This window comes from Dendropsophus ebraccatus, chromosome 3 (assembly GCF_027789765.1).
Source record: "Dendropsophus ebraccatus isolate aDenEbr1 chromosome 3, aDenEbr1.pat, whole genome shotgun sequence".
In the NCBI taxonomy this organism is placed as follows: Eukaryota; Metazoa; Chordata; class Amphibia; order Anura; family Hylidae; genus Dendropsophus; species Dendropsophus ebraccatus.
The window spans coordinates 138,291,583-138,317,874 of NC_091456.1; the positions used below are offsets into that span (position 1 = coordinate 138,291,583).

General features: G+C 39.5%; 2 protein-coding genes across 11 annotated transcripts in view; both read left to right on the plus strand.

The window, feature by feature from the left end:
• The window catches only part of GHR (growth hormone receptor), a 248,303-nt gene extending 239,055 nt beyond the window's left edge, over positions 1-9,248 (plus strand). For all 6 annotated transcript variants that reach the window (XM_069962749.1, XM_069962748.1, XM_069962750.1 and 3 more), the window contains one exon: positions 1,511-9,248. In XM_069962749.1, the coding sequence (XP_069818850.1) occupies positions 1,511-2,458 (948 nt within the window). In that variant the 3' untranslated portion in view covers positions 2,459-9,248. The remainder of the gene's footprint in view (positions 1-1,510) is intronic.
• A 7,742-nt stretch (positions 9,249-16,990) lies between these two features.
• Positions 16,991-26,292, plus strand: part of CCDC152 (coiled-coil domain containing 152) — a 42,630-nt gene continuing 33,328 nt past the window's right edge. For 2 of the 5 annotated variants that reach the window (XR_011362184.1, XM_069962755.1), the window contains exons 1-4: positions 16,991-17,044; positions 20,808-20,912; positions 23,080-23,185; positions 25,565-25,633. Coding sequence is in view for 4 of the 5 variants with exons in the window: in XM_069962755.1 (XP_069818856.1) it covers positions 20,832-20,912; positions 23,080-23,185; positions 25,565-25,633 (256 nt within the window). In the remaining variant the exon portion in view is untranslated. The other 3 variants (XM_069962757.1, XM_069962756.1, XM_069962758.1) reach the window with 3 other exon arrangements.

Sequence of the window (26,292 nt, forward strand, 5' to 3'; positions counted from 1 at the left end):
GGCCTTTGTCAGATGAATGGACTATGGGTATATTTGATGCATACGTTAAGAGGTTTCCTGATGTAAAAAGCAGACAGAATGTAAAAGCAGTCCTATATTATAGGCAAGTGTATTCAACACTAAACAATAGAGACAAGAGGCAGCAGGGAACATGAACAATGCTCTGATAAGGTTTATTCACCTGTGTTCTACTTGTACTTGGAATGAAAAAAATCTTCATAGAGGAGATAAAGCATTGCTTGTACAACATGGGTGAAACCCCAGCAGATAGTTCTCCTCTGTAGTAGTTCTGTCTCTCCTCTCTATTGCCAGTGTAATGAGCCAGCTTCCCTCAGCCCCTGCACCCAAGCTGTAACACTGCTCTGCTGATGCTTTTCTTCTTTATATTGATTTTAATTGGATTTTTGTAGATCAGAGGATGTTCATGTTCTCCAGCAATATACTGTCCTAGAACAATAGTTCAAGAAACACTAGATATGTTTCATAACACCTCCTTCATATCACAAGTTGCCTTAGGATTTGGGTCCCCAAATTGATGAACTCTAGACTTGTATAGATCTTGTTGAAATAAAATATTCAACAGAAGGCCGCCCTTAGGAAAGGTTATTTTATAATCAAAGCCAAGTAGTAGTTAGGATAAAATGGTAGCATACCTTTGAGCAGATGCCAAAGAATAATATATAGATGACATGGATATAAAAATAGCATAGCATAAATGTAACATCTTTAAGAAGTAATATAAGTAATATTAGAAGATTGCCCTTAAGAACACCCTTCTATTGTTGGATTGCATTAGTATAGGTGGGACAGGTTTTCTAGTTTATACGTTTTTGCATGTGCTTTGTAAATTTGGAGTATAAACTGGAAAACTCCACCAAATGAGAAAAACATGTAGAAGTAGCAGCCAAGTGTGTAAAGATGCATCTGCCATATCTATGGTCAAAATCGTTAATATTCATAAATGTGGCCCCATGCTTTGGTGACAGGGAAATAATGAAATGTGCAAGCTAATATTAATTCTGTTTTCATTAGGTAAAGTGGATACAGCACATCACTTGCATGGGGTGATGTGTGACGTGCAATGGATTTTCTTGCCACTGAGAACAAAGCGATAAGCTGAAGAACGAGCATTTGCTTATTTGTCAGCAGATCGCAGGCTCTGTTACACAAGGATATATTGGCCTGTAATTGCACATAAAAGTGAAAACTTTGGTTTGCATTGCCATGTTAAGACTTTAGAGTATTTGACTAAACAAGAGAAATATCATATAACTGGTCCCAACATTAATGATGAACGGTGTCTTAAAACTGTCTGTCTTTGTTGATCTATGCCAAGAGAGTTTACATATGCTGAAAGATCCCAAGGATTGAAGCCAAAACTGCCTTGTCGTAAATGGCACCCATTCAGTCATTATTGAATGGTATTAGTTGTATTGTTCAAAATGTCATACTTCCCATGTGTTCTTACATCCTATGAATATTCATGATGTGCTTTTTGCATTTTAAACAGAAGGGAAAGCTGGATGAAGTCAGCTCCATACTTGCATGTCATGACAGCTACAAGCAACAGCTGTGCAGTGATGATCCTTGGGTTGAATTCATTGAGCTTGACCTTGATGACCAGGAAGAGAAGAATGAGGGCACTGATACTGACCGGCTATTGGCCGAAGAATACCCCAAGGCCCATAACTGCCTGGCTGTCAAAGATGATGACTCTGGCCGGGCCAGCTGTTGCGAACCAGATATCCCCGAAACAGATTTTGTCAACAGCGACATGAGCGATGAAACTTCAGATACTGGACAATGTCAGAATACAAAAGATAACCAAGCAGATCTCTTGTGCCTTAGTGAAAAGCCAAACAGTGAAGGCGTGCCTACAAATTCCCAAATGCCAAATACAGAAATGATGAGCACAAAACCAGAAAATGGTAAAGTTTGCCCATTACTTAGTAATGAGACCAGTGTGGCTGCCACGACCAATCTACGCAGCATCGGTTCAAAGCCAAGCATGGATTTTTATGCCCTTGTAAGTGATATTACACCAGCCGGAAGACTTCTTCTTTCACCAGGGCAAAGAATAAAGATGGAGAATGAAGAATGCAACGAACCAGCCATTCAACAGTCAACAAACCTCAATGCAGACAATTCTTACGTATGTGATACCGCAGTGATGGCATTCTGTGCTGTGAATTTCCCAGTCGAGGCCTCACAAAGTGTTCAACAGAATCCTAACCTGGATAGCTACTTCACCCCAGAAAGCCTTACAGCTGCCACCATGAGCTCTCGTGCTGCGGAAAAAGTTTCGAGTTACGAGACTCCTGTGGCTGACTATACCTCTGTTCACATAATAAACTCACCACAAAACCTTGTGCTTAACACTACTGCTCCTCCCAGCAAGGAGTTTATACAACCATGTGGCTACATGTCCACAGATCAAGTGAACAAAGTGATGCCATAATACATTTTTATTTTGACATTTTTAAAGCATGGGCTTGTACGGTTCAACCAAAAAAAAGAAAAGAAAAAAACATTGTGTACAAGCTTTTAATTGTGTTTATCTTGTAAAGCTTAAGCTAATATATTCAATGTAAAAATGCCAAAATGTTTATCAAATTATTTCATTTATGTAATGAATTGTAGCGTAGGGTAGTCTGTTTATAGCTACGTGTTAGCCGTCGCCTTGGGATGCTGTCCATATGTCCATCAATCCAACCTATATGTGTCATCATTATTCGGTGTTGTATGTCTGCCTGATTATAGTCATCATATCACACAGTACTTATTACATTGAGGGAGAAATTCAACTTAAGAGCACACCTACTATATCTTAAAAGGCTTTTTAGTGGATTGATTTCCACTCAGAGCTGGTGTAGTAATTCGGACTGTCAATATAACAAAAGTAAAGGCTAAAAAGCATGCACAAAATAGAAATATAGGGGAGATATTAGAATACAAAACCTGCTCAGCATCTACCAAGCTCATCTTCGGTAGAGATTCTGTCCAATGATGTTTTAGCTAAACCAAAAGTTGAATTCATGGATGCGAATTGTCTAGTCAAGTCTAGCAGCCTAGGAAATCCACATCTTTTGTCCATCTCTACCATCATAAAGTCGATAGACTGGCAATGAAACCCTCCCCCCCCCCCCCCGAGCTCTGGATGTGGATCATATTAAACATTTAATAGCACGGCCATATACAATGCAGACCTAACAATCAACCCTAATCATAGTTTTTCTAAAAGTTGACAACCATGATATTATTTAGTGTACTTGTCATTACTTTTGATATGTCAGATAGTCATGTAAAAAGGTTTGAATGTTCAAACCCTGACTGATCAGTAGAACAAGTTGGGAGATGGCCACATTGCTGCACGCTCCTCTCTGCACGCTGTGTCTGCTACATAGACAGACGCCATAGACTTCCACTGGAAGTCCATCAAGGTCATGTGACACAGAGTCGGAAATGAACTGCTGCTTTGTACTTTTCTTGAATTGCATTTCCCAATGGCATCTCCCTACCAGCCTACTGTAGATTGATAGGTTTATGACTGTTTTGGTTTAGATAGAGACCTATCAATCAAGGCTGATGGGGTGGGTAGAAGGCAACATGGAGCGCCCTAATGATTTGTAGTTCAGGCAGCAAGAAAGTGATGACAAGTTCCCTTTAATTCCATTTTCTAATGCAATTTTTTATTAAATTATATCACATACAATGCAAATGGGTTATTATTAGGATTATACAGGGAGCAGACCTGGTTAGTATTAAAACACAAAATATTAGCTTTGAGCTGATATTTTATAAAATTAAGATTTAAGGCATTAAGAATATACTGCTGCATGCTCTGTACATCTGACCACTCTGCCAGCCTTGCCGCTACTTCTTTATACAATGTGATTCAATGAATGCAGATCCCAAATGTTTTTTTTACAGAGTATATTTTTACATCCAAAACCTAAAACGTGAAATCAATATGTAGTGTAAATATACAGACTCTATAGAGATTGTGTACAATATTTTCCTAAAATATAGAAAGATTTATTCTTTTTCCCTCAGAAAACATTATTTTTTTTTGGCCTGCCACATGTCATGAAGGTGACCTTAAAGTGAATGTGTCGCTTACGTTTTTTTTTTTTTTTACTAATTAAATCCAGAAACTGGGGGGGGCTAGTTCTATCTTCTGATTGTAATATTTTTATTTTATTTTTATGTACATTATTATGGGGGCATCTTGCCTGAACTGTTTTAACACAATAGACTATCCTAGACTCTATTCACTAGAATGCAGGCATCTTCTGGGCATGCTCTATGACCTGTCCAGAGGTCATTCCTCAGGGAGGGGGGAGGTTGATCTCTGAGATTCAGCTATTGTGCATGGCGGAAAATCCCATCTTATCTATACACTGGTGTCACCTTTCACTGTAATCCTGTTTATGATAATAAGGAAGACACTGCTGGAAAGTGATCTGTTCAGAACAGGGAGTCTCAGCTTGGTTTTAGCCTTAGTGGTCAGAATGAAAAATGCAAGATTTCAGGATTTTAAACTTTTTTAAACTATAGATAGTAAAATAGTTATAAAAAAAAATGCCAAAATTTGCCCAAATTCTTAGAAACATAGAAGATTAATGGCAGAAAAAGACCACTTGGTCCATCTAGCCTGCCCTTTTAAATTATAAATTGTACCTGTCACTTAGAAAGAAACTTTTGATATTTTAAAAGTTTTGATTGGTCGTTGGCTGAGTGTCAAGTCCCTGACCCATTGCTAGAACCACCGGGGAGAGTAGCGTACTGCCGGCTTCTTCTCTCCCCACTCTCTATGCGCATGACTAAGGTGGTCCTATTGACTGGGAACAGAGCGGGGAGATACACGCACACACTTCACCTGGCTCATTCAAGTGAACAGTTGGATTCTAAACCTCACCCCAACTGATCAAAGCATTTGACATGTTTTTATGACATGTCAAAAGTTGTTTCTTTTTTTTAAGTGACATGGTATTATAAAAAAAAAACTTGATTTCAACAAAAGGTAATTTTCTGACAACACATTTCCTTTAAGGCTGTCATGGTTCCATATCAGCCAGAAGCTTGAGACTTGCCCATTAGTATTTTTAGATTGTTGCTTTGAGAACCCTTCAAGAGAATGGACGTAGACTGCTATTGTATAACAAAGGGATTGAGAATATCCTACGTTTTTTTTTTTGTATACAGCTCCTATGCAGACCTGCGTCTCCAGGGTAAAAGACAAACCCTGTGTGGTCTGATCCTGTACTCATACTTTTTTCCATGTGTTCCCCCTTTTTTGTATATATAAGACAGTATGACTCTAGGATCAGACTACACATGGTTTGTTTGTAGTTGGTAACCATGGCGATGTATAGGTCTGCATTTCAACTGTACATCAAAATGGTAGGTGTATTTAAGTGAAGATAATTTTTCGTGTAGAAAACAAATGTCAAGATTCTTTTTTCATATTTGTTTCAACCTGCTTGATTCAGACATAGAAGACGACGATAATTCATAGTTATGTTATTGATCTTTTTTTTTGTGCCTCCCTCTTGTATATCGGGTTATTATATCCAATTCAATTAAAGTATAAATTTTGAAATTATTTACACTGTCCACCAAATCATGTATAAGGCAAACAAGCGTTCCTATGAACACTTGCTTGATAATCGTCCCATGTAAAAGGGTCAGTGTTCAGCTGGTGAACGCGCTCACTCATCAGCTGAATGGATCTTTGTTTTAGTTGATGTGATGAATTTAATGGCCTTGATCGAGCCTTGTGATGGGTTGAGCAAACAAGTGCTAATCACCTAGACTGGTGTTCGTCATCTGTAAAAAAGGGCCCTTGTATTGCCCTCATCATTATCAATAGATAGGAGGTTAGACTGGAGTGTGATGAGTGCACTTGTAATATAGGTGAACCAATCCACTCTGAAAGACATCAATACTCAGAAACCTTTAAAGCCTCTACAGATTCGGTGATGTCCACAATGCATTTATGGCAGACGTGCACAGAGGAAGTATTGAACAGGCTCAGGAGCTTCATACACAGCTGGAGTCAGCTGCCATCTGTAGTTGACACCCGCTATAGAGATCAAAAATGCTAGTCATTTAATTCCCTGGATGCCACTGTCAATGGTATGTAGGCAGTGATATACCAGGCGCTGGTCCCCTCATATCTCTATAATGCAATGGTAGGGTTCTGATTGGTTGTCATATATCTTACATACTATTACAATCTTTTATAGGTTGCAATAGGCAAACACAGACCAGAAAGTACATTGCCATACAACAGTATTGCAGTGTACTATAAAAAACCATGAATCCATTGCTTTGGCAAGCCCCCTTAAGAAAGACTGAAAAATACCACCTCCCAATTTAAAAAAAAAAATGAAATCACCCCATTTTCAAATAAAGACATTTTTTTTATTTTTTTGTAAACTATTAAATACTTAAAGCGTAACTGTCATGTTTTTTTTATTGCAGAAATCATTAGTGTAAGCGATTTTAAGAAACTCTGTAATAGGTTTCATCAGCCAAAAAAGCCTCTTTCTGTACTCAAGAAGCAATCTCCCAGCCTCCCCCCCTGACTTCTTATCTGTGCATTATCAGGCAAACACGTCTTCATTACAGAGAAGCCAGTGAAGACGGGCTCTGCTCTCTCCATTGTAAGCCTATGAAGGGGGGAGGGGCTGAGGGAGATGAGGGAGCAGGAAGAGGTGACATGAAGGTCAGCTGTTTGTAGACTGTCTGGGCACCTAAACCGCAGGATTCTGGGGTCAGAAAGGTCAGTGCTTATCTATGAACTTACTGAGAGAAGATTGCAGGGTGTTGTGCTGTGCAGGACTGCTCCGTGCTCAGTCACTCCTAACAGCCCCTCCCCTCTCCATAGCCACATAATGGAGACAGAAATCCTGCTTCATTTGATGTGAGGGGGGAGGCTGGGAGATTGCTTTTTCAGTACAGAAGGAAACTTTTTTAGTACATAAAACCTATTACAGAGTTTCTTAAAATCGCTTGTACTGTTGATAATTAATGTTTTCAGAAAAATGACCCTGAAATGACAGTTACGCTTTAAAGAAGATAAAGAATTATATGCACTACAGGAATTGGAGTCCCGGAGCCATGTAAAGAAGTAGCCCAGTTCTGAGATAAAAACTTAGAGCTCTCACTTTTATCTCAAATTCTATTATTTTTGTCCACATGGCCCCAGAACTCATACAAGGAATTATGTTCTAACCTTACATGTAAGAACTCTTTCTCTGTCACCGCTCTCATACAATATTACAATACAAGGACGTTGGTGAAGAACAGGTAAAGTAAGGGCGTCAGGTTTCACTATTAACTATTCCTTTACTGTTCCTTTCTATGAACTGGGCCAAATCTTTTCTCAGTAACAGTGACTCACACTACAGTGAATATGCAGGTTATATGTACTTTTTAAGTTACACCAATACACAGGGAATTTGGTTACACGTTTAATGTTGTTAAGTGATACAGTTTAATGGGGGGAAAAAAGAATAATGAAAGTGTTTCCTTTTCCTTTCCTTTCGAATGTGGGAAGGATATAGAAATGTGACATATCTGTAGTATAGAATGGTTACATGTACAATCCTAATTTAGGTTACTAGACAGCACAAACTAGAATAAGTGTTAAAGTGAGTTGTAGTGGTTAACGTAAATGGCAGTGAAAAGACAGTGTATTTAATGTTGTGGATAAGTAGAATATACCCGATGCTATGATTGTACTACAATTCCCATCGGTATCTAGCTGTCGGGTTTAAAGCATGGATAGATTGGTCATTATGTCCATTTCTGCTTTGGTTTAATGTCATTGCCAATGTCTCAAAAATCAATATTGCTCGGAGCTCGAGCCATGAAGTGCCTCAGAGAGACCTCTGGATCCTTATGAAGTCATAGGATCTTCTGATCACTAATAAACTCTTGAAAAAGATTGTTTTAGACAACCAGTATTTCTTTTAGGGCAGATGGACATTGGGTCGTAGCTTGCTATATGAATGCTCCGTCCCAGACACACACTTCCCTGTATAGATCTACAAGCAAAAGCAATGTACATAGGAGAAACTGCCTTTACCTACAGTATTCGGGTTATGTAGGACTGGGCTGTTTCTCTTTTATAGGACATAATGCACTATAAATTATTGCAAAAAAAATAATAATTGGAACCAGATAGCAGATACCCAGTAAACTGGTGGCATGTGCTCTATAACTGACAGTGGGATAAGACGGGAATTGTATCTCATAAAGAATGTCAGGTATTCCTTTGCCGACATTAGGAATGATGCTTCAGTTGTACTGGATGGACTGGCATTGTGTACCACCTTAAATGGTACAATAGCGTAAGCTATGCCTGAAAATGAGAAGGACTGATAAATAAAACTTAGCCAGCATTACAAGTTAATTAAAAAAAAAAAATACTATGTATGGTAAATTTTTTGCCTTTAAGGTAGTAATGGTAAATAGCTACTAACTTGCTGCTAAATTTGTCTTACAACTATATTATTTAGTGTTATGTTGAATATTATTCATGCTGGACTCTAATGGATGTGTTTAATTGAAATACCTTGGTGGCCGTCTCTTTAATTGCAATGAATGGCAACTTTTCTGTGTTTAAAAATTTCTTTAGTTTTCTATTGAGATGACTATGTAGCCAACATATTCTGCCGCCATGTGCAGGTAAGGGAATAGTATATAATCATAGGCACATAGTCTAATCAACAATACAGGATGTGATGTCCAGGATCAGTTCTAAGGAGTACTTAGGGTTTAAAAACACATATGTGAATCACACAGGGAAAAAACTGCAGGAAAGACCAGTTATAAATCTCATCAACTCAGAAGAAATACACATATCAGATTATCACTGGAAATGTCTGAGGCAAGTTGTCAGCATTAGCAAAAAACGAGCAAAAATCCGCACCAGAAGTATTTCCATGAAACAGATCCTCATAGAAAGTATATATTTTATTATGACAAAGTCTATTATGCTATGTAAGGTTTTCTAGCCAAAAATAGTTAAATACCTCAATCAATTTCCGAATGTCAGTTTGGTACTTCTCTGGTTACACAAGCCATTATAAGTCATTACAAGATGTATTTCAATTTATATTTGATGTTTCTCATTGTTATATCTGTGTTCTCTTTTTTTTCTTTCAGACCTAAATAAATTTATTTTCTTGGAGATTTATCTCAAGTTTGTTTCTAATAAAATAGTGGTTGTTAAAATGCACAGACTCAGACTGGTTTTAAATGAAGAGTGTATCATTTCACGTTGCCTTATGAGATGTTACCTGGATCCATAGGAAACACATAGTTATATATAGCTGCACAGCAAAGTCAAAACGTAGACATAAGTAAAGTTGATCGAAAGGCATCGGGAATCAAATGCAGCAGGTTAGTGAATGTTCGAGTTGGATCGAACCTAGGATTTACTGAGGTTCGATCAACCCGACATAAGTCCAAGTAGTTCAACTACAACACACCCATTCATGTTGTGTTGTGGACCTATAAAATATAAAGCACTATATAAAATTTTATTTGAGGTATGTTAGGTTATGTTCCCACTGAGTAAATCAGGTGGAATTCTGCAGCATAACTTTCCGCTGTGTAATCCCACCTGTCTCAGTGTGCCATATCTTGTCCTCCGCTGCCGCCGCTCTCCACTCAAAGTAGTTCCGTCGTGGAATTCTGCCTGATTCACTCAGTGTAGACATACCCATATAGTATGAAATAAATAATATTAATGTAGTTGATCCATATTTCTAAAAATTAAGATTTTAAAATGTGCACTAGGTTTTCCGCCGCTGTCATCTGGTTGGAACCATTCCCACTGCTCCGAGCTTCCCATTCTCTATGCTCACTAAGCCAGTCAGTGGCTATGTTCCCATAACGTTTTTTTTCCTCTCCGTTTTTGAAAAGAAAGAATTCAAAATGGCATCTGTCATTTCACTGTTTGTCCGCTGTTGGTACATTATTCTAGTCAGGTGGACTAATTGGCTTTTGGGTGTGTCTTTAATTGAAAAGTCCATTGATTTGTATATTAAAAACGGTGAAAGGACAATGAAAAAAAGAAAAAATGTGTGTGAACAACTAAAAAATAACGTCTGTTGTTTGTAATAGACATCTGAAAATAATTGTCATGATCATTATTTTGACGTATAGATAACATCTGTTATTTGATGCACAAGCCTGGAGGACAGAAATGGCTGCACATCACACCCATGGTTGATACGAAAGCTTGTTCAGCTGCATTAAAAACCAACATCAGAAGTTAGTATATAATTTGATCAAATCATATTGCCTCATGTACCACGTGTATTTCCTACATTAAACTACACTGTGCCGGTCTGTCAAAGCAAATCCTGCAAAGCAATCGCAAGCAGGGAAGGGGGGCAACAGAATGGCCCGGCAACCCCACTATCATAGGACCAAACCCCAAGGGCCCCCCCCAAACCCCACATGCGCCATCCCATCGATTTCAATGCATTGCACTGAAGTCAATTAGATTGCAGCAAAAATGGACATCTTTTTAAATAGAAAAAGCAGACACCTTCCTGTTTTTTAAACGTAGTGTGAACATAGTCATTGGCTGCAGCAATGATCTACCACTATGTAAAGCTCGAAGACCCCTAGTGAGACTAATATCAAATGTAAAAGTTTAAGTAAAAAAATGGCCCCTAAGGAAAATAAAAGGAGGAGGAGACTGCCCAGAATTCCAGACAGTACCCGGGCTGTCTCCTCCTTCTGCATGGACCAGGAAGGCATCGGGAATCAAATGCGGAAAGTTCGACAGGGTTCGAGTTCGATAGAACCTAAGATTTTCCGATGTTCGACCATCTCTAATCCTCAATCCTGCTGCCCATAAAATATTAAATTGTGCAAATAAAAAAAAAATACAAAATGTACGTATTGTTTGGTAAGCCACTAAATCTTTCGATGTTAAAAATAAAAAGACAACAGTTTTCTTGTCAATCTTTAGCTCTTTTATCAGTATGCAAGCAATATTATCTGTAGCCTTCATCTTAATATTTGGCACATATACAGTATGGATACAAACCACCATCTGACACACTTCTTCAGTTAAACACTATAGATGCCCACAAAGGGTCAAATCAAGCTGTTCCAAGCTGGTTCACCTTACACTTTGGTTTGTGTTTCACAACCAGTTTCACAATTTCTGCTTCATCAGGGGTCTCTCTCCTAAAAGGGCAAATTGTAGCTCAGATGTGGCTGATATAGAGCATGCAGAACTCCCTGGCCTTGTGTTGCCAGTTTTGTCTTATATGAAATTGACAATATATTTCAACCATATTAATCATATTTGAAATGCCAAACATAGGATTTTAAAAAGGGATTTTCAAATACAGAAAATGTCCCTACTTTAGACCCTTCCTTCCAGTGTCTTTCACCACATGTAGCATCTCTGGTTGGGTGGGTTAGAGATTAATGAGTGGAAAACAGCAGATCAATATGAATAGTCCCAAAGGGGTTTTCTAAACTCTAAAAGTGATGGTCAGCACTCGCTTGCAATGCTGCATGAAGTGTTGTATTCTTTCCAGTCTGACACAGTGCTCTCCTCTGACACATCTGTCTGTGACAGGAACTGTCCAGAGCTGTAGCAAATCCCTGTAGAAAACCTCTCCAGACTGGAAATACTACTTCCTGCAGAACATACAGCAGGTGATAAGTAAAGGAAGACTTGAAATTTTTTAATAGAAGTAAATTACAAATCTCTGGCATCAGATGATTTGAAAGAAATTATTATTATTATTATTATTACTGACTACCCCTTTAAGCCTCTAAGTGGCAGCCACTGGAAACCAGACGTTTATCATTTACCTGTGTGGAGCGAATCAGAGCTTTGGACTTTTAACCGGACTTTAACTGTTGTAAAGTATTTTAAACACATAAACTGACACCTATTTAAAGCACAACTGTCATTTCAGGGTCATTTTTTTGAAAACATTAAATATCAACAGTTCAAGCGATTTTAAGAAACTTTGTAATAGGTTTTATAAACCAAAAGAGTTTCCTTCTGTACTGAAAAAGCAATCTCCCAGCCTCCCCCCTCACATCAGAAGCAGCAGGATTTCTGTCTCCATTATGTGGCTATGGAGAGGGGAGGGGCTGTTAGGAGTGACTGAGCACGGAGCAGTCTTGCAAAGCACAGCACCCTGCAATCTTCTCTCAGTAAGTTTATAGATAAGCACTGACCTTTCTGACCCCAGAATCCTGCGGTTTAGGTGCCCAGACAGTCTACAAACAGCTGACCTTCATGTCACCTCTCCCTTCTCCCTCATCTCCCTCAGACCCTCCCCCTTTCATAGGCTTACAATGGAGAGAGCAGAGCCCGTTTTCACTGGCTTCTCTGTAATGAAGACGTGTTTGCCTGATAATGCACAGATAAGAAGTCAGGGGGGGAGGCTGGGAGATTGCTTCTTGAGTACAGAAGGAGGCTTTTTTGGCTGATGAAACCTATTACAGAGTTTCTTAAAATCGCTTACACTACTGATTTCTGCAATAAAAAAAAAATATGAGAGTTACGCTTTAAGTTAAAAAGAATGAAATTATGAATCATACTAGAAACATCAGTATGAATGTAAAATCAATTTCATGTATAAAGAAAAACTTTTTTTTTTATCAACACAGATTTTAATTTTAAACATTTTAGTATACTAGCAATTAACACAAAAGGGCAGTGCATTGTTGGAGCCTAAAGAGAGTTGGTATAACTCTACTTTTAGGTCACAAGACAACATAATGTATACTTTTTGCAGTCATTGCAGTCATAAGGCCTGTGATGCAAACCTTAAAGTCTCTACTTGTATGCAGGGTCTCTTGACAATAAGCTGATTACAATGTATCCCCCGAAATGGGAACCTGAATGATCTATGCAGAAACCTAGCAGTAAAGGGGGTTATCCAAAATTAGAAAAACATAGCAGTTTTCTTCCAAAAACAGCTCCACCCCTGTCCTTTGGTTGTGTGTGGTACAAAATCTCCATTTACTTCAATGAAATACTACAGACAAATTAAGGACAAGAATTGCACAGTTTCTGAAAGAAAGTAGCTATGTTTTTTTTAATCCTGTATTTCAGTCAGTATTGTGGTCCTCATATTGCAACCAAAACCAGGAGTGGATTAAAAACACACAAAGGCTATGTTCGCACAATGTTGAAATTGAGTGGATGGCCGCCATATAACAGTAAATAACTGCCATTATTTCTATATAACAGCCGTTGTTTTAAAATAACAGCAAATATTTGCCATTAAATGGCGGCCATCCACTCAATTTCAACATTGTGTGAACAGATCCTTTCTGTGTTTTTAATCCACTCCTGGTTTTGGTTGCAATATGAGGACCACAATACTGACTGAAATATACGTAGTGTGAACCCAGCCTAAGTGTAAATTTACAGGTGGTGAAAACTCTGTGAAATTATAGTACAAGGCATGTAGATGAAATATAAATGATTTAAAAATGTCATTTACAAACGCTGTGGAATTTGATCAGATTTTCACAGCTAAATTAGCTTTTTTATGCAGAAATTTTGTAGCATGTATAGATGTCTTTGTGGCAAAAACACCAATGTTTCTACAATGTAACAACAAATTCAGGGCCTGTTGCAATTAACACTAAAACCTCGGGTTGGTATTGCATTTAATTTCCCCCCATTGACTCTGAGCTAACATCTGGCAGCAGCATTTTTGAGTGAAAAAAACACCATGAACAAATGTTGGTGTTTTTTTGAAAAATGTGTGCGTTGGAAGAGGGGTCGTCTTATATGGTGAGTATATCCCAAACTCTATATTTTAAATAGAGAAGTTGGAGGTCGTCTTATACGCCAGAAAATACGGTACATATACAATCACTTTAGCCTTAAAGGGGTTGTTCACCTTTTTTTTTTTTTTTTTTCCAAGTCAAATTATGCCAGAGATTTGTATTCTACTTCTCTTAAAAAAAATCTCAAGTCTTCCAGTACTTATCAGCTGCTGTGTGCCCTGCTGAAAGTGGTATTTTTCCAGCCTGGAGAGCAGGAGAGGTTTTCTATGGGTATCTGCTATTGCTTTGGGCAGTTCTTGACATGGGCAGAGGTGGCAGCAGAGAGCACTGTGTCAGACTAGAGAGAACAAACCACTTCTTGCAGGACATACAGCAGCTGATAAGTACTAGAAGACTCAATATTTTTAATAGAAGTAAATTACAAATCTCTGGCAGTTTCTGGCACCAGTTGTTTTGAAAGAAAAATATTTTTGGTGAACAACCCCTTTAAGAAAGCAGACTGATTAGTTTATTTTACAAAAGCCTCTCAGTCTTGCTTTACCCATGTGTAACCCTGCCGCAGTCCATTATTTATTCCTCTCATTAACAGATCTGAAGACGGGGGCAGCATCTCACTTGTTAGATGCAGAGTGTGGCATTTGGCAGGGTTACCGTAACAAATGATTTTCTGCCGCTCAACAATACACATCAAGGTAAAGCACGACAGACTGGCTCTCTGCCATGGCTCAGTTGAAGAAAATTACCGGGATAGCACATACATAGAAGACATTCAATCTAATTTTCCTGATGCTGGGCGATGTTTATAACATTTAGGAGGCAAAAAGCATGCCCAGGAGCAACTCATTTAGATGTTTACCTCATAGATCTGGCTACGTTATAAGAAAAATGTGTCCAAGCCGTCGCCTCTGACATTATCGCAAATATGGCTCTCCAGCTAGAATTGTAATGCAATCATAGGAAATGGTAATAAGGTTACTAACATCACAAGGAGGTAATGAGTTTCTCTACCTATTCAATGATGATCACAGGGTTTTGTTGTTTTCTCTCCTAATAAGAACATTGGGTCCTCCAGGGAATAACCTGCATTGAGGTCGGCATGTCCTCTCCGTATCAGGCCAAGAAGTGTTCTTATGGCATAAAATGGTCCTTAATGAAGGTTACAAATGTCCCGTATTAATTGGCTAGAAACAAGAATTAGATTAGTTTTTGTTTTTTTAATCAATGGTAAATAGATTTAAGACAAAATGGATATAACACTTACTATAAACTATATATACCGATCAGCCATAACAAGATTAACACTGGTGAAGTAATAATATTGAATGCCTTGTGACAAATTACACCTCGTCCACACATGGAATACTGTGTACAGTTTTGGGCACCAGTATATAAGAAGGACGTGGCTGCACTGGAGCGGGTGCAGAGGAGAGGACCAAGGTCATTAATGGAATGGGTGGGTTACAGTACCAGGACAGGTTATTAAGCTTGGGGTTATTTACGCTAGAAAAAAGACGTCTTAGGGGCGATCTGATCACAATGTACAAATATATGAATGAACAGTACAGAGATCATTGTAGTGATCTTTTTACACCTAGGTCTGTAACCATAACAAGGGGGCATCCTCTACGTCTAGAGGAAAGAAGGTTTCACCACCAGTACAGACGCAGATTCTTTACTGTAAGGGAACTCTCTGTCGTCATGGCCGATTCATTAAATAAGTTCAAGGGAGGCCTGGATGCTTTTGTCTAAAAATATTATATTACAAGTTTCCATGTAATAGGACGTTGATCCAGGCATTATTCTGATTTCCATTTGGAGTTGAGAAGGATGTTTTTCCCCTGTTATGGGGCAATTTAAGGGTTTTTACCTTCCTCTGTATCAACACTTTAGGGTTTCTGTAGGTTGAACTTCATGTACATTTGTCTTTTTTCAACCTTAATAACTAAGTTACTAAGTAACTGCGCTCAGCTGTTGGCTTGTCAGCCAGCTGCCTTTGAACTACTTGCTGCTCCATGCCGCTCTGCTCCTGGTGCCTGAAAAAGCTAGATACATGCCTGGGAAACTTCTCTGGGGACTGCATCCAGCTTTTCCAGGCACACAGAGCAGAGCGGCACATAGAGGAGCAGACTTCAAAGGCAGCTGGCTGACAAGCCGGCAGCCAAGCGTAGCAAAGCGTTCTGCTTTGCCTGCACTGTAAACTTGCTCATCCACAATATATATATATATATATATATATATATATATATATATATATATATATATATATCTGTGTGTGTAAAAAAATTATTGAAGATGATAGGTTTAAACCCTTCAAGCAATTCCACGTACATATATGTCTTGGCTTTCTGTGTGAAATCGCACTGCAACAGTTTGGTTCTGAGTGACGTCATCGAGTGATGACTGACAGGTTTCGCCATCCAGCCAGGGACCTATCATTATTCAGCACAGGGTTTGGTCCATCTTTATGGTGCGTTCACACCTACAGGATCTGCAGCTGATTTTCTGCAGCAGATTTCATTTAAATAACTGAACACAGCATCAAATCTGCTGCAGATCTTCTGCAGATCCTGTAGGTGTGAATGCACCCTTACAGAATATGTCACTAAGCATTTGAGGATTAAATATCTTTGGAGAGCAGAAGTACTCCAGAAATTTTCTGCGTGTGAATCCGCTGCAGAGAATCCATTGCAAATTCTCCCCTGTGTGATGATATGCTAAAACAAGTCATTGAAAAGCTTACTTTGTGAATAATAGATTTAAATATGGAAAAAAAATCAGAAGAGCCCTAAATTTGCGGGTCCACATCACCATGCCCTAATAGCACATATGGACATATCCTTTAAGGGATAAGGCCATGTACACATCAATATCCTGTCAAAATTGGATTCCAATGTATACAGTGACAGTGTTCAGGTAATTTCTGACACATATATGTTCACTTTGGAGTCCCACGTATATACAATACGCTGGAAATGATGCAAGCCTTGTCACTGTACAGTAGGTGCACATACACATTGGTATACTATATAGACAGTATGCTAAGCCTTATGTGACACAGATGGCACAATTGTACTGTGAATGAGACCTAATAACTAAGCTGTATTTTAGGAACCAATCAGATCCCTCCTTTCATGTGCTAACCTGCACTACAGAAAGTGAAAGCTGATATCTGATTGGTTGCTATGGGCAACACTGTTCTAATTGTCCAGGAAGAAGGCCTAGTGCTCCTTATCAGCCTAAGGTGTGAGCACAGTTCATGCTGTATACTAGCCTGTACATAACCTGTCCATTGTATCACCTGTTCTCTGGTAAAAAGTACAACTAGGGACATAATGCAACAATGGCATTTGCTGCTAATGTTCTTGCCAAATGGAAATCTACAGACACATGAGAGATAGGGCATGCTATAAAAACTTGGGAATTGTCTTTGAAGCCAAAGCCATGAACAGACTCTAAACAGGGAACAGGTCATAAAGAAAACACCCAGATTTCTCCTCTTTTCTAATACATCCCTGGCTTTGGCTTCAAAAATCTGTCAGATAAATCTCTCTGTGTAAAGGCACCCTAAGGTCATGTTCACACAACGTATGTGTTGTATAAATCACAGCAGTTGTTGCAATTTTTAACAAAGGCCGTGATTTATACAAAACACATGTTGTATGTGAATGAACACATAGTATACGCTCCGGCTGGGATTCCATTTGGCAAGAAAAGCCGACATGTCAGTTTTTTTAATGAATAACGGCTGAAGAGAACTTGTCAGTTCACACAATGGAGCGTGCGGTGAATTCGGATGCGGGTACACATGGCCTAAGGTAATAAAGGTAATATTCCTCAACTAGGGCTGTCCAGCTGTTACACAACTACAACTGCCATCATGATTGTATTGGGGAACACAGTTCCAAGAAATACCATAACATAAATTTTTTTCAAAAAATCCAAAACTGTGTCTAAATCCACAGTGTAGAACAGTGGTGTCAAACTCAAATACACAGTGGGACAAAATTAAAAAATTGGCCAAAGTCGCGGGCCAACCTTGACAATTATTGAAAAGTGCATGCGGCAGCCCTGGCACTGTCAGAGCAATGTGCGGTGTTGCTGGCACTGTCAGTGGTGTGCGTCTCCCAGCGCTATGCACTATGATAAATGACATGATAAATTGTTATGATATCATTAAACCCCAACCCATGTAATAGCCAACCCCCCCAATATTGCCCCATGTAGTAGCCAACCCAACCAAAATTGCCCAACATATTAGCCAGCCCTCCCAATAGTGTCCAAATAGTAGCCAGCCCCCCAAGCCTCCCATATAGTAGTCAGTCCTCCCCCATAGTCTTTTATATAGTAGCCAGCCCTCCCCTAAAGACTCTTATATAGTAGCCAGCCCCTAGAACAGTTGTTAAAAGAAAATCTGTCACCAATGGACAGATCCCGAACCCACCCTACCCTGGATACAGCCCCCCATACTTACCCAAACCTGCCGATCCCGCTCCTAATTCCAGTTTCGCCATGGAGATACATTTGCCCACTCATCTTCTCATGTAAGTATGGGGGGGCCGTCCAGGGGTGCCAGGTTGTCCCATTAGCTTGGACTCACAGTTTTCTGCGACCCTAGATGCCACGGTAGGCGACCAGCGCAGGACATCTGCAATGACGTCACTGCGCTGCCACATCGGGACACCGCTCACATACTTTTACGCTGCAGGCTAAGAACTGACTGTGGCCTACAAGATTATAATATGGGCAGTCCAAGCAGCTCTCCGGACCACCCATATTATAATCTAATCCGATATCCGCGGGCCAGATGCAATTCAATCTGTGAAGTTTGCCCCAGATTTGGCCCGTGGGCACAGTTTGACATGATTGGTGTCGAATTTTAAAAATATCTACCATTTGAACATGAGAGGTACATATGGACTTATTCCAATATATGCTCTTTTGTATGAACCCCACCATGGCTCTACCTTGGCTACACGCCGGCAACTAGAGACGAGCGAACCGTATTCGGGTTCGAGTCGATCCGAACCCGAACGTTCGGTATTTGATTAGCTGGGGCTGCTGAACTTGGATAAAGCTCTAAGGTTGTCTGGAAAACATGGATACAGCCAATGACTATATCCATGATTTCCACATAGCATTAGGGCTTTATCCAAGTTCAGCAGCCACCGCTAAACAAATGCCCAAAGTTCAGGTTCAGATCGACTCGAGCATGCTCCAGGTTCGCTCATCTCTACCGGAAACCTTTCAATACAAGATCCTAATGTCCAAGATTCTGACTTTAATCGGCCTAACAAGGTTTTATTGTATGTTTGGTCACTTTCAAAAACATTTCCAACCAGATAAAAATGAAGCGTTTTTTAGTATCACACAGATAGCGGATATGTTGACAAGTTTCTAATGCAGAGTCTGCAGGGGGGCCTAAAAATATGATCTGGACACAGCAATACCCCCTAGTCAATACTATACTAATATCAAATAGTTTTCAGAAACCAGAAAATAAAATTTTTGTAAAAGAATTTTTTTTTCTAATTAATTTCTAATACATGACTCAATGTTATATTGAGTAATCTTTACTACTTATGTCAATCAAGGTGACTTCAATTGACAACCCATTGCCATACTAGTATGAAAGGCTCTGTATAATAGGGAATAGATTACTAATAGAGATGAGCGAACCTCGAGCATGCTCGAGTCGATCCGAACCCGAACTTTTGGCATTTGATTAGCAGTGACTGATAAACTTGGATAAAGCCCTAAGGCTATGTGGAAATCATGGATATAGTCATTGGCTGTATCCATGTTTTCCAGACAACCTTATAGCTTTTTCCAATTTCAGCATCCCCAGCTAAGGATGCTTACGCTGTGTGTAGAGATGAGCGAACCTGGAGCATGCTCGAGTCGATCCGAACCCGAACTTTTGGCATTTGATTAGCGGTGACTGATAAACTTGGATAAAGCCCTAAGGCTATGTGGAAATCATGGATATAGTCATTGGCTGTATCCATGTTTTCCAGACAACCTTATAGCTTTTTCCAAGTTCAGCAGCCCCAGCTAATCAAATACCGAACGTTCAGGTTCGGATCGACTCAAACCCGAACCAGGCTCGCTCATCTCTAGTTAGTAACCATGTTTGTCATTTGTTATCCTATTAGTATCTGAAAGCTCTGTGAGCAGAGGCTCAGACAGAGAAGGGCTTTCCAAAACATTTCTTTCTGGACATTTTTTTTGTCACAATTATTGTTGAGTGAACCAGTCAAAATGTTTAAGTTTGAAATGTTATCCAAACACTCAGCATTTAATTTCCCACAAGTGCAGAAGTTGGATGCCGCCCTAGGGCTGTATATATATTTTTCAGGACTCCCTAGGGTGACATCCAACTTCTGCAGCCGTGGGCAATCAAACGCTGAGTGTTCGGGTTCAGATAACATTGACAAACCCAAACATCTTGACAGGTGAGCTCAACACTAGTCAGACTACTTGCATCATTGACCCTTACTAAATTTAGCTCCAACCTACTATCCCAACTTTCTGAACCAAGCTGCCTAACAGCACATTAGGTGGGGACAGGGGTTGGTCTGTAAAGTTTTGCATTGGGGCCTAGAATTTTATGGGTTATCCAGCACTACAAAAACATGGCCACTTTCTTCCAGACAGCACCACTCTTGTCTCCAGCTTTAGTGTGGTTTTTAATTAAGCTCCATTCACTTCAATAGAACTGGCTTACAAGGGCGGCACCCAACTTCTGAAGCCGTGGGGAATTAAATGCTTAGTGTTCGGATAACATTGCCAAACCTGAACAATTTTGACAGGTTTGTTCAACACTAGTCATGATTTCTGGCATCATTGGGGGTCTCGTTTTGCATTGGGACCTAGGGTTTTAAGTGTCCGGGTTCGATTGTTAATTCCAGGCTGAAGGTTTCCTTTTCCTCTACATAAGAAGTAACTTGGCTATGCATTCCCTGCCTTACTAGACAATGTAGCCTACACTGTTTACTATCCCATAGGCAAAGACTTCACTGAATGAGACAATGTATGAAGATATAAACTCAAAGAAACCCTGTTCTCTTAATCTTGACCGACTTCTTGGGGACTTTTCACAAATAGAGAAGGTATATACTCTAAACTGCAACTTTTTTTTCTTTTTAAGGATGCTGCCTACTGTGTTTTCTAGGGCTATTTCTTTCTAATTTTACATGCATAACTATACATTCCTGACAAAGACACTCCTACTGCTCCTAACAAGCTACATATTTTATATTAACAACATTAACATGTTCATTCTTAGAGCAGAGAGCAGAGGCGCACAAGAAATCCCACTGAAGCAATAGGACAGGCAGACTCTCAAGCAGAATACGCCACCTAGATTCCACTCATAAATTCAGCTTCTTTTGCTCAGTGGGAACGGACCTGCAGAGTCTAAGAGCTAGCAATGCCACATCCACTTTGTACTCAAAAAGGCACTGTTGTTTTAGCAAACTATACATATAGTAAATAAATAGTACAAGCAAGTCTAAGAAACATTGTAATATATCTTCTTATCAAGCAGAGAGAAAGACACACACACATACAAATCTGTATACATGAGATCTCACCTCAGGACTTTATACAGAGTTTAGAGTGGTCACTACAGCTTTATCATGAGGTAAATGCTGCTGCTTTTTCAGGTGTGTACAGAGACACAGAAGTACAGGACACCTCCTCAGTGTGTGCACATACTATAGACATTAGGATCTGCCAACAGTCTTGGGTAAACTTAAAATTATAGATTTAAGCCAGGTTCACACTATGTATAACACCGGCTGTTCTGTGACACGTCCGTTGTCAGTGAAGTTCATCCCAGATGGTATTGCAGTACCGGCCACATGAACTTTATTTCTTTTTTATTGAGATGCCAGTGCATTCGAGTGTTTCTGCATTTCAATTAACCTTAGCCAACAATGTAAAGTGCATCCGGAGCTGCACTTTACATTGTCTGCTCTGTCAGTCTTGTGCAGCTGCTATACAATAAATAGCGGCCGCACAATGTCAGTTTTCTGTGCGGCCGCAAGGAATCCCAGCTGCAGTGTATATACAGTGTATACACTGCGGCCGGGAATCCATAGCAATGAATGTGATAGGGATATTCATTAAATAATGTCCGTGGTTGAAAAAATGCGACTACGGCCATTGTCTAATGAATTTATACATAGTGTGAACTTAGCCTTAGCTTGCAGAGCAGAAATCTGCAAAGACATATAATATGTAAGATATGAAATGGCCAGATATAGTACTGCTCCTCAGGTACAGACTATCCTGAAAAGTTACCTGAGACCACAGATACTCTTCTAGGTTATGTACCCACTAGGTAAGAGACCGGCCGGTCTCTGCAAAGATTATTCCGGCCGGTACTTAAGTACTGGCCGGATGATTTTTCCGGCCGCAGTGTTCTGATGCAGGTGCATCAGCGTGCACCCGCATCAGAACTTCACACAGCACACAATGAAGCTTGCGTCTGGAGCCGCTCACTTCATTGTGTGAACTGACAGGTCTTTTCACTGAATTGCGGCCGCAGAAAACTGACATGTCAGTTCTTTGTGGCGCCGCATAGGATCCCGGCCAAAGCGTATACTATGTGTATATGCTCCGGCCGGGATCCCATAGAAGAACAGGCTGTGTTCCACAACGGCCGTACTGTTACGTAGTGTGAACATAGCCCAAGGGTGGGTTCACACATACAGGATCAAATGGTGCAGATTTGAAGTTGGAGATTCAAAGCAAATCAAATCTGCTGTGGATCTGTTGCAGATTCATATCTGCACCATCAAATCTGCTGCAGATCTGCTGCGGATCCTGTACGAGTGAACTCACCCCAAGAAATGAGAACTGCGATCTGTGATCTGGACATATTATAACCAACAAACTTGTTACCTCTAAAGAGTCAGAAGAAGTGAAGCTAAACAAATGAGAGTAACCTAATAATGTTGACTAAACATAACAAAATTTGACACTTATAAATAAGTGAATTTTATTTTGCAATCCATAGAAGATGGTGTCTGTGCTGTATAACAGCCTATGTTGGATTAATGAAGCATATGGATACATCTGATCTCTGCGCTATGAGCTTTCTGACACATATGTCAAGTATACTCCACATAGAACATGAGTTTTAGCATCTTTATAGCATATTTCCTTTAGCATAAGGTATAATAATACAAGGCTCTCTCATTTTATTTAGCATAAAGTTGAGAACATATTGTTATATGCACCAATATAAGTTGATGCTTTTTGTTTGAACAGACATTTGCAGAGGTTAATGGAAAGAATAACCTGCTTGAAATCCAGCTGGAAAAATGGAGTCGAATGTGGAAAATTAGTCAGACAAAACAATTGAGCCTGGCACAAGGTTTGATGATGATGTTATATTGGCACTTCTCAGTACTTCGGCCGCTGTATCTCTCTGATTAGTCTTCATCATTTACGAGTACCTGTCACATATACACACTAGAATGCACTTAGTACAAAACTAAATGATCAGCAAAATTACTTCTCAAAATTTTCTGGCAAATGTATCATTTTTGTAAGACTGGGGACATTGAATGCAGCAAGTTTAGGCACAGAAGTACATGATTACTGATAATAAATCAGTATTTTAAAGAGGGTATTCCTATCATAGAATCCTATGGCATATTAATTTTTTGGTCCCTTGCCCCCCAACATTTTCCCTACACTATGTTGTCTGGTCCAACCATTGTGCATGGAACTGTAAAATAATGCCTGTCAAGACAAGCACCTCCTAAACTAAACCAGTCTGGCTATGGCTATGTTCACACAACGTTCTTTTCAGCTCCGTTTAAAATTACGTCAGTTTTTTGAAGCCTGGCCTCCCCTTAGTGCAATGACGGGTGTTTGCACATTATTTTAGTTTGAGGTTACTAATTGGCTTTTGGTTGTGGCTTAATTGAAAAATCCATTGAATTTAATAGTAAAAACAGAGAAAGAACAGTGACAAAAGAAGAACTGTGTGTGAACAACTATTAAAAAACGTCTGCTATTTGCAAAAAACGCCCAAAAATAATGTTCATGTTCATTATTTTGACATCCGCGGCAAAAATAATAGCGAAATCGGACGTTTTTTCCCCATTTTTGACGTTGTGTGAACATAGCCTATTAGTTTCAAGCTGGTCATTTAGCTAAATGAGATTCCATATAATGAATAATCACACACACTTTGGCTCATTGGCTAATAGAGAGGTATCCAAACAGCACGCTCCAATATCCATGAGCTGTAATAGGGTTTTCAATGGGTAAACCAATGCCATAGGGTTGGAAAAAGCTGGGACCCCCACTAATCCTGAGAGCAAGGGGCTGTAGTCTTGGTGTGCTCCCAGTGTATGGGGCTTACTATATGTGTATGGAGCAGTTCCCACACAGGCCCAAGGATGGAATGAAGCAGTAATTCAGCACTGAGACCTCTTTCATACTAAGGGGTTGGGTCTCAGAGGTTCGACCTCCACTGATCATAAAGGGATTGCATTCCATAGTTTGTTCTTGTGATCAGGAACAGAGTTCAGCTGTTTAACCCTATAAAGGGGGTACTCTGGAGAAAAAAAAATGTCTTTAAATCAAATGGTTATAAAAAGTTTTACAGATTTGTAAATTTCTTCTATTTCCAAAGCTCTCAAGCCTTCTAGTTACCAGCTGCTGTATAACCTACAGGAAGTTGAGTTTTCTTTCCAGTCTTACACAGTGACAAGAACTGTCCAAAGCAGATGTTTTCTAAAGAGATTTGCTACTGCTCTGAACAGTTCCTGTCATGGACAGAGGAAGCAGCAGAAAGCTCTGTGTCAGACGGGAAAGAATACACCATTTCCTGCAGGTCATACAGCAGCTGATAAGTACTGGAAGACCTAAAATTAAATAGAATAATTTAGAATCTGTATAACATTCCAGTTGATTTAAAAAAAATCTCTGGAGTACCCATTTAAGAAATATTGATATATATATGGACATTTATGAAGTCCGGTGTTTTTTATGCCAGGCTTACAAATGTCCCCGCAGCTCCGCAGATTTATGTAGAGGCACATTGCCTCTACATAAATCCCGATGGCACAGAGCCAGTCCATGCGAAAATTTTAAAACTTACGCCAGCTCAGAGCTGGCGTAGGTTTTAGTGTCATTTTTTCACGGAAAAAATGATAAATGCGGCACTCTCAAAGGCCGCACCCCCTCTGCATGCAGCCGCACCCCCGTAACGCTCCCTCTCCACCCCACTGGTGAAGGGGATGTTTCATTTTAAAAGGAAGAAGAATACTGACCAAAGTCCTCAGTAGATTCTTGCTGCAGTGGTACCCTCAGGAAGACCGCGGGTTATGACCTTAGGTGTGCGGTGTGACGCTCGGAGGGGCGACTGAGCCAGTTTCATTTTACACCACTTTTAAAACATCTCCCCCGGAATATATATATATATATATATATATATATATATATATAGAGAGACATAAAATACAACTTGACCCACAAGAATACAGCCTCATACAGTTACATCAAGCAATACATTAAGACCTAGCAAGCATCAACAGATAAGCAAGGGCAGCAGCAGTGGCTCTTCTGGCAACTTTCAGATGTTGGTTCTCCTGACATCTCGGTGTAAGGGAGAAACCTTTGAAAACAGGCTCTTGTTGAGATGTACTGACGCTATGTACATCAGGTTTAATGTCTGTACAAATAAATGAAAACAAAGCTAAGCACCTGAAATTAATGTCTTAATTGTGTTAATGTGCAGAGTGTGCCGCCTTACAGGAGGTCATCACAGGTCTACAGGAAACCATAGAATTACAATGCAGCATGAGAGGTAATCACTTCACAGGGTCCTTCATCATGTAATTACTACTACTATGGTAGTGGCAGCATAACTATAATTATACAATCCCTCCTGTCATAGTGTTTTATATAACAGTGTGTCACTATAAGCACAATATACTAGCATATTCCTCCACAAATAACCAAGATTAAGCATTGTTATGTGAATCTCAATACATGCTGATTCTCTGATGAGTTTTCTGTTTTTGTTAGCTAAAAACAGAATTGGAACCTACAATACAATAAAAAAAATATAAGTGTTCCAAGTGTTTTTGTTTTCTTTAATTTTTTAGTTTGAAGTGATTTTTGAAGGTTATGTTTTTTATTGATTTTAGTATTTTGCATGGGGCACTGAGGATTAAGGTAAATTGCTTACCTTCATCCTCAACACTGTTTCAGTGTATTTTGTAGTTTAATTCATATGCTAAGGAGGCGTGCCCTCTGTGCACTAATCAGCCCCAGTCCTCCCTTCCCTTCAGATGAATATTCATCCGGCACACTGCAGTGATGAAAGCCGGACGTCACTGTAGAGTGGGTTGAAAACATAGAAGCTGTGCAAATCTTTCCATTATAGTCTTGCCCTGTCAGTTCCAATCCTGATTATGGTTGAAAAAAGACTGAACAAAAGACTGATGGAAATATTACATAAAC